This window comes from Curcuma longa, chromosome 6 (assembly GCF_044706935.1).
Source record: "Curcuma longa cultivar G26 ecotype Majalengka, Jawa Barat chromosome 6, ITB_CL_G26_1.1, whole genome shotgun sequence".
NCBI lineage: Eukaryota > Viridiplantae > Streptophyta > Magnoliopsida > Zingiberales > Zingiberaceae > Curcuma > Curcuma longa.
In genome coordinates this window covers 2,999,805-3,012,179 of record NC_133866.1, presented here as the reverse complement: position 1 = coordinate 3,012,179, position 12,375 = coordinate 2,999,805, and the positions used below count along the sequence as shown (strand labels likewise).

The 12,375-nt window shown below is 36.4% G+C and overlaps 1 protein-coding gene across 1 annotated transcript; it reads right to left on the bottom strand.

The window, feature by feature from the left end:
* Positions 1-6,047: 6,047 nt before the first annotated feature.
* On the bottom strand, positions 6,048-7,129 carry LOC141830608 (zinc transporter 8-like). Its single transcript, XM_074718010.1, has 2 exons — positions 6,566-7,129; positions 6,048-6,503 (listed from the first exon to the last, which is right to left on the bottom strand). Exons 1-2 carry the CDS (start codon positions 7,127-7,129, stop codon positions 6,048-6,050), a joined length of 1,020 nt encoding a protein of 339 aa, XP_074574111.1.
* Positions 7,130-12,375: the final 5,246 nt, after the last annotated feature.

The following is a 12,375-nucleotide window of genomic DNA, read 5'->3' as shown; positions in this document are numbered from 1 at the left end:
GGTTTTAAAGACATTGCCAACGTTACGAGAACCTATTGGGTCACACACTTAGAACATGTGATTTGGAGATGGTTCATGTGATGAATCATTGAGCCATTGGGTTGTGTCTAATGTAGATTAGACTCATTGAGTGAGACTCAAGGTAGATTCATTGAATTAGACTCGAGTTGGACTCAAGTCAATTCGGATTGAGTGAGACTCAAGTTGGATTCAAGTCAATTCGGATTGAATGAGACTCATCAAGAGGGTTGCATGATCATTTAGGATGGGATTAATGAGGTATTAATTCCATGGAATACCAAAAGCCAAGACCCTTCATATTCAATGGTTATATATAAAAGGGGGTGAGAGGCTTTTGTGCTAAGGTTGCTACCAAGAGGCTTTTCGTGATCTTCTTCCCTTCTCTTCTACCTCCTTGGCTGAACTTCATTTGTGACTAGCACCACAATTTGGTTCCTCTCCATCTCGGTATTCGTGTGGATATCGTGGAGGCGCGAACACACTTCATATGAGTCAGCAAGAAGTAACTGCTAAGGGAAAGAGGTTGAAAATGACGAGACTGAGGAGAACGCCTGAGATGCCTACAATACTCAATTAGAGATTAGAACGGGCGCCAAGGTGGGGCTCAACATGACCACTCTGATGCTCAAGTTAGCACAAGGACTAGGAGAAGATAAAAGAGTAGAACTATGGAAGAAGAAAGAAGAAGAGAAGGGTGAGTGTACATGTGGTCATACCTCCTACACATATCTTCCTTAGGATTTATATAGTAACTCAAAGAGCATATGCACGCCAGAGCCAATGAGGAGACTAGATCCAACACTCGTTAATGACTTCCTCATTCAATGACTGCCACGTGTTTGACGGATGACATCTAGGGGACCAGATTTGACAGTAGTATAGCTGCTTCACCACCCACATGCATCGTCGTTGTCCATTTTAAGAATGGCCAAGTTGAGGGAGTTCGGTGGCCGAACTGAGTGAGTCGGGTGGCCAAGCTGAAATGAAAGAGTTAAGCAGAGTTGAACTGAATGAGTTAGTAAGTGTTGATATTAATGAGTTAGCCAGCACTAAGCTGCATGAGTTAGACAGGGCTGAGCTAAATGAGCCAGTCAATGTTGAGATGAATGAGTCAGACAGAGCTTAGCTGAATGAGTCAATCAGTTCTGAGATGAATGAGTTAGACAGTGTCGAGATGAATGAATCAGTCAATGTTGAGATGAATCAATCATATAGGGTTGAGATGCATGGGTCAGTCAAAGCTGTGTTGAATAAGTCATTTAGTGCTGAGACGAATGAATTAGTCAATGTTGAGCTGAATGAGTCAGGCAGAGTTGAGCTAAATAAATCAGTTAATGTTGAGATGAATGGGTTAGTTAGTGATGAGCTAAATGAGTCAAGTAGAACTAAGCTAAATGAGTCAGGCAATGCTGAGATGAATGAGTCAAGTAGTACTGAGATGAATGAATCAGTTAGTGCTAAGATAAATAAGTTAGGCAGAGTTGAGATGAATGAGTTAGTTAGTGTGGAGATGAATGAGTTAGTCAGTGTTGAGATGAATGAGTTAAGCAAAGATGAGCTGAATGAGTTAACCAATGTTCAGTTGAATGAGTCCATACCTGAGTCCCTTCTAGGCTGAGTTTGATTCCCTTTAGATCGTGCTTCACCTACCTTGACCTTGACTGATAGATTAGTATGATTTTTCACCTTCGATATCACGTTGGGGTATCAAAATTCTATCATATCATAAGCCTCCCCTTCAAGTCTAGTTGAAAGACAATTGCAAGTTAAAAAGACATGACGATTTGGATAGGTTAGGGAAGTACTCCACTATGGGTGGTAAGCATCCATATAACTTCATTAGGAATGAGAAGAGAATATATTAAACCTGTGACTCTGCATGGAGCAAAGGAGATGAAACAATGATGGGTGCCTTCGTGATAGGGAATTTGGACCTTAATGAGGGCAATTACAGATGGAAGTCGCTAGTCCTTAACCATGGAAAGGGTTGGTTTCAAGGGCAATTGTTGAGGGATGCCCCTAATCCAATATTAGGAGAAAAACTTGAGGAAGAGCTGAAAGAGTCTGTCAGAACTGAACTAAATGAGTCAGTTAGAGTTGAATTGAACTGGGAGAATCAAAATTGAACTCAGAGAATCAGATAGAGTTGTGTTGAGAAAGTTAGAGCTGAACTGAGTTGAGATGAGCATACAGAGTTAGAGCTAAGCTAGCTAAGCTGGGTTGAGAGAATCAGTTAGAATTGAGCTGAGAGGATCAGGTAGAACTATGTTGAGAGAGTCAGAGCTAAGTTGAGCATACAGAGTCTGAGCTAAGATGAAATGAATGAGTTAGTCAGAACTAAGCTGAATGAGTCAATCAGAGCTGAGTTGAGAGAATTAGGTAGAGTTAAACTGAGATAGTCAATCAGAACTTTATTGAGAGAGTCAAGCAGAGCTATGCTGAGAGAGTTAGAGCTGAGCTAAGCCGAGAGAGTCAGTCAGAATTATGTTGAGAGAGTTAGAAAGAGTTGTGCTGAGAGAGTTAGAGCTGAGCTGAGTAGAAAAAACCAGTCAGAATTAAGCTGAAAAAAATCAAGCAGAGCTGAGCTAAGCTGAGCATATAAAGTCAGAGTTATGTTGAGAGAGTCAGAACTGAGCTGAGCATACAAAGTTAGAGCTAAGATGAAATAATTGAGTCAATTAGAATTGAGCTAAATGAGTCAGTGCTAAGCTGAAAGAATTAGGTAGAGCTAAACTAAAAGAGTCAGTCAGAATTAAACTGAGAGAATCAAACAGAGCTATATTGAGAGAGTCAGGGTTGAGCTAAGGTCTTCGATCGTGTAGGAACACACTAGTCTTTGGACTCGATGTAGGGACTCTTCGAATGTGTGGGAGCGCGTGTGTCTTTAGCTATGTGGGAGCACGTATATCTTTGATTATATGGAAGCATGCATATCTTCGATTACATGGGAGCACATATATCTTTTAAACGATTCGATGTAGGGACTCGAGATCTTCGAATGTGTGGGAGCACGCATGTCTTCAACTACATGGGAGCACATGTATCTTTTGAACAACTAGGTGTAGGGACCTGAGATATTCGAATATGCGGGAGCACGCGTATCTTTGACTGCGTGGGAGCACGCGTATCTTCGATTGTGTGAGAGCACACGTATCTTTTGAATGACTTAGTGTAGGAATTTGAGATCTTGGAATACGTGGGAGCACACGTGTCTTCATTTGTGTAGGAGCATGTGTATCTTCGACTATATGGGAGCACCTATATCTTCGACTGTGTGGGAGCATATGTATTTTTTTGAACGACTCGGTGTAGGAATTCAAAACTTTGAGTTGAGCCCTTTCTGCTTGATAAAAAAGAGAGAGATATTTTGAATTGAAATTATAAAATTTAAGTTCGGATTTATCTGTTGAGGTAACTTGAACTGATAATCTCAAATTGTCAAGCAAGAATGGATGAGTTGCTTGGAAGACAGGGTTGCCTTGTTTGGCTGAGCTGAGTTGCTTCTATAATATCTTCTGCACCGTGGCAGTGAAGAGTTGGTTGAAATCGCCTTGGGTCATGGTGATCATAGGCCCTTGACCTCCTTTATTAATAAGATTGTGATTATCTATAGTTTTCCCGATGTCATCAATCTTAGAGTCTTAAATCAAGACGTTCCCCATAAACGACGTCATTTTATTCCTGCCTGAGACTTGGTAGGATAAGTCATCGGTGAACTATCTTCAAGGTTGATGAGTTTCTAAAGATCTAGCGGAGATGGGCTTATTGGGAAGATTTCTCAGGAGTGATAGATCTTGCGGGGAAGACTCCTATGATAAGCTTGCTGGGAAGACTCCTTCGATGAAATAGGCTTGCTGTCATGTGAGCCAGCAAGAAGTAACTGTTGAGGTAAAGAGATTGAAGATGATGAGGCTAAGGAGAATGCTTGAGATGACTGCAATATTCAATTAGATATTAGAATGAGCGTCGAGGCGGGGCTTAAGGTGACTACTCTGATGCTCAAGTTAGCATAGTGGATAGGAGAAGATGAAAACGGTAGAACTATGGAAGAAGAAAGAAGAAGAGAAGGGTGAGTGCACGTGTGGACCTTCTGAATATATCTTCCCTAAGATTTATAATATAGTAATGTAAAGAGCATCTACACGTCAAAATCAATGTGAAAATCAGATCTGATAGTCGTTAATGGCTTCCCCATTCAATGACTGCCATGTGTTTGATGGATGACATCTAGAGGATCAGATTTGACAGTAGTATAATCGCTTCACCACTCACATGATGCCACGTGTTCCAGAATATTTATCGTCGTTGCCAATTTTAAGAGTGGCCGATTCGAGTGAGTCGGGCAGCCAAGTCGAGGGAGTCAAGTGGCCAAGCCGGGTAAATCAGAGCTGAACTAATAGAGTCAGGCAAAGCTGAACTAAATGAGTTAGTCAAAATTGAGTTGAATGAGTCAATTAGTGCTGAGATTAATGAGTTAGCTGAATGAGTCAATCAGATCTAAGTTGAATCAATCAGTTAGTGCTAAGATGAATGAGTCAGTCAATATTGAGATAAATGAGTCAGGCAGAGCTGAGTCGAATAAGTCAATCAGTGTTGAGATAAATGAGTCGGTGAGTATTGAGATGAATGAGTCAATTAGTGTTGAGATAAATGACTCATGCATAGTTGAGATGAATGAGTAAGTCAAAGCTGAGCTGAATGAATCAGTCAATTGTGAGATGCATGAGTTAGTTAATGCTGAGCTGAGTTAGTCAGACAGAGCTGAGCTAAGATGAATAAGTTAGTCAATCAATGCTGAGCTGAATGAGTTAGGTAGAATCAAGTTGAATGAGTCAGATAGTGTTGAGATGAATGAGCTAGTCAATGCTAAGTTGAATGAGTTTGTCAGTGCTAAGATGAATGAGTTAGTCAGCGTTAAGTTGAATGAGTAAAGCAAAATTGAGCTGAATGAGTTAGTTAGTGCTGAGATGAATAAGTTAGGCGGAGCTGAGCTGAATATGTCAATCAGTGTTGAGATAAATGAGTCAGACAGTGCTAAGATGAATGAGTTAAGATAGAGCTGAGTTAAAAGAGTTAGTCGATGTTGAATTGAATGAGTCAATCAGTGTTGAGCTGGTTGGGCTACACCCGAGTCCCTTCTATGTTGAGTCTAATTCCCTTTGGATCATATTTGACCTACCTTGACCTTGATTGATAGATCAACACGATTTTTGACCTTCGATGTCACATGGAGGCATCAAGATTTTGCCATATCATTAAGATAAGACACAAATCTATTGTACAAACTAAGGAGCTTCGCTTTTATCAATTTCCCATTATTGAAAATTTTATCAGGTATAGAGACATAATAATGGAAAGAATATCAACCGATGATAATATAGTCGATCGTGTTATTGAAGTGTTATTCCAACAAATTAAATATATGAAGGTCATGATTGAGTGACTAGCACTGATATAAATTGAAAATTGTTAGTGATAGTATCATAGAGACAATGGAAGCATAAAAAATATAATTACATATTTATTAATATTTTTTTTATTTTATGTATTTGTTATCTTGTGTATAATAGTAGATTGTAAGAAGATTCAAATTGAATTATTATTTTTTAGAATGCTTAGTTCAAGTTATCATGCATAATTTTAATTATGTAATTATCTAGTAATCACATAACTAAAGTTATGGAAAATAAAATATAATTTAATATTATTTGGTTCAACTTATTTGTTTGATAATTTTAATGTATAACCTAATTTAACATTACTGTATTACCGATTCAATTCTAGACACTTTTTCAACTAAATCATTTTGATATTTGATTAATTTTTTTAAAATTAACTTAACTTAAATTAATAATAATAATAATAATGGATCCTTATGTTTTTTTAATTCATCTATAAATTATATAATCTTATATAGATAATCAAAATTTTTAATAATAACTTTGAACTAAATACATAGTAGTAATTCAAAAAGACACTCATAAAACATAAGAAACATGAGAAGGGCTCATATACAAAATGGGTTATCAAGCCCATTTGGCAAGAAAAGACATGAGGCCTGCACCCAGAAGCAGGGCAGCGGTCGAGAGCAACTGGAGCATGGGCCTGCTCTGCACTCTGGCGTTCATGAAATCCTGGGCCAGCAAGTCCACCAGCGCCATGTAAATCAAGATCCCCGCCGACGCCGAGTTCAACACCCCCTCCACGATCAGCGCAGTCGGACTCGATTCCTTGTACGCCGACGAGATCGCCGTCCCGACGGCGATCCCAGACGGAGTCGTCAGCACGAAGAACACCCCCATTTTCAGCATCGACCTCGCCTTCAACTTTGCCTGCGCGATGGATCCTCCCAGTCCCATCCCCTCGAATAGCTGATGGAAGCTCAGCGCGGCCATCAGCGGCCGTATGGTCTCCGGCGACTTCGAGGCGCCCAACGTTATCCCGATTATCACCGAGTGCATCACGATTCCGAGCTCCAGCACCTGAACCCAAGCAGTTAGAACACAAGCCCCATTTAAGCCGAAGCAGAGCGCCGGCGGTGCACCTGCGAAATCACGCGGTCCCGAATCAGTTGCGCCTCCGCTCCCTGCGGCACGCGCCCGTGCGCATGGCCGGACGCGTGCACTTCCACGTCGTCCTCCGCCGCGGAGGCCCCCGCGTCGCCCACTGCGGCCGCCCGGCGGCCGAGAAAGCCGGTGGCGAGCGCGTCGACGGCCAGCGTCCCGATGGCGGCGACCATCGCACCGAAGCCGGCGAAGGGGAAGTCCTGCCACGGGGAGGGGGCCAGGCAGGGAGAGGTGAGGCTGCGGAACGCGTCGGGCAGGATGTGGATGAACCCGGTGGCGAGGATCACGCCGGCGGCGAAGGCCTTGATGACGAAGAACCAATCCTTCTCCGGGCGCAGGGCTGGGACCCACCTTCCGAGCAGGGGAATGCTGACGCCGACGCTGCCGCTCGCCAGAATGGAGAATATGGCGGCGATTTTCAACGGGTCCGCCCTCTTCCTGTCGCTGGCCGAGGCGTCGCCGGAGCACTCGCCTTCGCCGGCGGCGACGAAGGGGCCGACCAGGAGATGGAGGCAGAGCAGCAACAACGCGCCTCTCGTCATCGTCTTCTCCCCGAGAATCACTAACCGTACCGTTTAATTATGCGGAACTAAATATAAAGATGTGCAGGGAGACGATGAGCACAGTGTGCGTAAGCGAGAGCGCAGAAAAACAAACGAAACACTGTACGGAAAATATGTGAACGAGGCAGAAATTTAAATTTTTAAATAAAATTTACCTTGTTTCCCAAAAAAAATATTAAATATAACACGTGGTCTAATTCCATTAGTTGTAGAAAGTCAACCGAGGTAATCCATCTCAGATTAAGGATTGGGAGTGTCGACATAATGTTGGCATGTTATTAGTTAATTAAGTAAATGTATTTAGTTGTTAAAACAAATTAGTGATTTTAGAATTTCATATTTATGTTTAATTTTAGAAATTTCGGTAAAAATTATGTTGAAATACTTTTTTTCATTTGGGGTTTTTTCTACCTTTTTTTACTAAAATATTTCAAATAATTTCTTATGAAAATATTATTACTATTAATAATATTTTAAATAGCATCGTGTTGTTTTCAAACTAAATGACATTTTAGCATTGTGCATTTACAACTAAAGCATATAATATTGATACGTCTTTCTCTATGGAGTTGTGAACGTCTCTCTAAATTAATATTTATGTTTTAACCATTGACATTTAAACATTTTATAAAATCTTTGACAATTTACTTAACCGCGTTGAGAAGTTTCAGTATTATCTAAATCACGTACCGAAATTTGAAATATCCAAAATCATGCACCCATTTCTAGTTTTACCTCTCATCATTCTTTTACAAAATGATTATGTGAATCCGAAACAAAAGCCAAATCCGAAGCACTTTGCATTAGCATGTGCATGTGTCTTCTTCGTGAAAAGGTGACTTGCAACTAAAATCGATGATTGGCACGATGATACGCCTTCTTCGTGAAAAGGCGAACAGAGAAAATCTAAACCTAAACACCATGACCACTCTTAATGTTCGATGCATCACAATAATTTTCAACTAGGGCTACGTTTGGTACGACGTAATGTAATCACGCTTGTAATGTAATCAAGTTTGTAATGTAATGTAATGTAATCTTGATTACATTACTATGTTTGGTGGAAGGAATGCATGTAATCTTTGATTACAAGAATGATTACATTACAGTGTTTGGTGTACATTATTTTCAGTAAGGAATCTAATTTTTATTATTATAAAATACCAATAATACCCTCTTAATTTTAAAAATAAAATAAAAATAAATGTAATAATAAAGATTATTTTTATTATCTTTAAAATAAATTATTTTATTAATAATTAATAATTAATAATTAATAATTTTTATTATTAATAAAAATAATAATTTTTATTAATAAAATTAATAATTATTTAATAATTTTATTAATTATAAAAAATAAAAATTATTAAAATATTTATTAATTACTAATTAAAATTAATTAATAATTTTTAATAATTAATAATTTATTATTAACTATTAATTTTTAAAATTAATTATTAATAATTAATTAATTATTTTTATTTTTAAAATAATTAATTAGTTTAAATAATAATTAATTAAAATTATAAAATAAAAATTATTAAAATAATTAATAAATATTTTATTAATTAATAATAATAATAAATAATTTTTATTTAAATTATTAACAATTATTATTAGTAATTTTATTATTTTATTAATTATAATTATTAATACTTATTTTAATAATTAATAATTATTATTTTATTAATAATAATAATTATTAATAATTTTATTATTTTATTAATTATAATTATTAATACTTATTTTAATAATTAATAATTATTATTTTATTAATACTTTTATTAATTATTTTAATTAATTTTATTAATAATTAATTATTAATTAAAATTATAAAATAAAAATTATTAAAATAATTAATAAATATTTTATTAATTAATAATAATAATAAATAATTTTTATTTAAATTATTAATAATTTTATTATTTTAATTATTTTATTAATTATAATTATTAATACTTATTTTAATAATTAATAATTATTATTTTATTAATACTTTTATTAATTATTTTAATTAAGTTTATTAATAATTAATAATTAATTATAATTAATAAATTATTGATTTTATAAAATTATTAATTTTATTAATAAAGTGGAAGGATATATTTGGTACGATAAAAATAGAATCTGTAATGTAATCGGATTACATACTATTTCCTTTGTAATCTAGATTACATATCTTGACTCCTCTTTTGTAATCCAATTACATTACATTATATCTCTAAAATGTTACCAAACAAAGTAAATCATCTTGTAATGTAATCCTGATTACATTACAAGCCTGATTACCCCTTACCAAATATGCCCTAGTTTCTTACTTGACACATATCTCTTGTATAGATTGTCAATTAAAAGGTATACTCATGATCTACTATATATACACATTCATAAGTTTCTCTTATCGATTTACCCTGGTGGTCGGTGGGAAACTTCCGTGGACCGGACCGACCACCCTAAAAAATGTGGCTACTGGGATTATCATTTTTTTTTCTTAAATGTAATCAGTTTTATTGAGGCTTACTTAATATATCAATAAGATTTAACTTTGATTCAGCATGATTTCATTATTATATCTCTTTTTACCATATGATCCATAATAAAATTGTTTTTTTTACTTTTATATATGTATTTTATTCTAGAACGTAAAGCATTAGATTTTTTTTATCAAAATGATAGAACGAATGTTATCACACACGAGATTTGAACCTTTTTATTTAATATAGTTTAGGCTAACAATTTAAAGTCCACAATAATTATGCCATACATTCTCCTACGTTCACATAGTCATTCAAGAACTGCAGCTAGAAGGGATTTAAAAACCAGTTTATTGGTGGTGAATCCAATCGACTACTCAACAACATATCAGCAAAATAACAAGTAAAGCTTGAAGTGTTTAAGGCTATACAGGGAGGACCAAGAGGGATGTTTGAAGGAGAATGAAATATTGATTGTAGAATCCTTCAAGTCTTGTTATTTGAACTCTTTAGCCTTACTCTTAAACTCTCATCGTAGTTATGTTGTAAGACGTTTTCATAACCTTTTACTGCTACTCCAAAGCCTACAATCCTTGACTGTTTCTAATGGGCGGGCAATCTACTAGTAGACTCTGCTTTCTTACAACAAGAAAGAGTCTCGTCTTTTATAAAAATAAGAAACGATAACACATTTACCATTCGTAGAGTTTAGATAAGAAAAAAGATAATTTAAATAATGCTACTAGTTACCAACAATGATTGAAAACTTAAGTATAGTGTCGGTGTAGCATCTTGGCAAAGTCGCAGTAGTGTTTTGGGAGCGTGGAGCACTTGAATAGTTGTAAATGTTATTTTGAGGGTTCTGTTTCAGGATGCTTTTATGGAACAATCCAGACACTTATATCCCCTTCTGAGCGCCCCACCGTGGTCTATTCGATCCACCATAATCGTTGATTTAGCCATCCTCGGGCACCTGAAATGCTGACGTGGCGATTGTAGGATCAAACTTGGCTTCGTTGCGTATCCTTCTTCGAGTGCTTGGACTATTCTGGGCACTTGGTGGTTGAGGTGTCCTGGTCAATCGGGACTTGCCACCTCATCTGCTTCATTAGATCGAAGAAATACTGGCCGAGTGTCTGAAATAGATAGGGGCTCTCAGACTATCTGAGTGCCCAGACCATTTGAGCGCTCGGATCCAATAGGGGCACCCAGATTCCTTTTTCCTAGATTTCCTCTTAGCTCACTTTCTTACATCACAGAGTTAGAACAATACAAGTATAATACAAGAATTTAAGTTTTGACAGTTTTACAACTGTTTAGTCTTAACTTTGGATATCTAGTGAAACCCTAGGTCATACCGATGCTTACTATTTCCTTCAAGGGAACGCATCCTCACCTACTCCTCTCAAGAGATTTTACTTGTTTGCCAAACATCTGGTCCTCTAGATCTATTTAGATTTCCCACTCAGCATCTGATCCTCTAACCCCTAGGACTTTTCTTTCGATGTTCGATCCTCGTTGACCCATCAGTTTGCTAGATGTCCATTCCACTGATCGATCTAGCTCCTCGCCTGGTGTCCTCGATCTGTCAAGTCTTTCCTTGTCCAATTTTATTAATTAGGACTTGTCTTACCTAGCTAGTCTCCAACTAGGACTTTCCTGTGTTACCTACAAGCTTAGATCACCTTATCAGTCAACGATGTAATCTTAACTTGAACCCTTTTCCATTATTAAAACACAAGGTCGAATTTATCTAGTACTTATGACACCAAAAATACAATCTCTTCCTTTTTGATTTGACAATCTAGTTCAAGCTTAATATCAAATATTCAAATACTATTTCCAAAGCATTTTAAAGTTGAACACCAAGAAAATACTCCCCCTGCACCAGTCCCTCCCTCTGAAATTAAAGTGGTCTTTACTTTTGAAAATCACTAAACTTTTGAAAGAACATGAAGAGATCTTTTCTCTCCCCCAAACGATATGGCGGTTCTTTTTAGCCTTAAGTTTTGAAAACCACTCAGTTAAAAAACTTAGTTTTAGTGTAAGAAAACTTAGTAATTGTAATTTGGAAAACACTTTAAAAAGGATAACGTTAAGTAGTAGTTTGCATAAAACACTTAAAAACACTTATCTTAGTAGTTAGAAAAACGCTATCTTATCTTTAAAAAGCACTATCTTATCTTTTTTAAATAATTGATTATCTTTGAAACACAATCTTGACTTTGAAGTTACTCTCCCCTAGCTTTGCCATAATAAAAAATAAGTAAGATTTCAAAAATAGATATGTTGTAAGGTTTTAAAAACTTGGAGATAGAACATGTTCACAAAGATTTTGATTTTGATTTTTTTTTGAAATGCAACACTTGTGTGAAAATGGACTGAAAATTTTTAAAACGGAAAATACTTAGTGTGAAAATGAACAAACATTAATGAATCAAAATAATATTGACAATTAAAGACTCTTTAAAGAGCTTAAAGTGATGACTAATTTCTAAAAATACATATTAAAATATAACATCTATGAAATTGTCCTTATCAGCATGTCTAACTTTCTGTTACTAGCGTTAGGACCTGGAACGGTTAGAAGGGCGTGGTAGAATAGCTCCGATCACTTTTCGTCTTGATTTTATCTCGTCGTATTGGAATGCGCAGTGGAAACCCTGATTTAAACATGACTCCACATGCACAACTCCTGGATTTTACTTGGATCCTGCTTCCTTGAGGCGACTAATCCGAAGGGCTGCTCCA

Excerpts from the sequence above, each read along its gene's own strand:
- LOC141830608 (XM_074718010.1), bottom strand. The coding sequence starts at position 7,129 with ATGACGAGAGGCGCGTTGTTGCTGCTCTGCCTCCATCTCCTGGTCGGC. Across the intron at positions 6,504-6,565 it reads GGGACCGCGTGATTTCGCAG|GTGCTGGAGCTCGGAATCGT; the intron begins GTGCACCGCCGG and ends GCTTGGGTTCAG.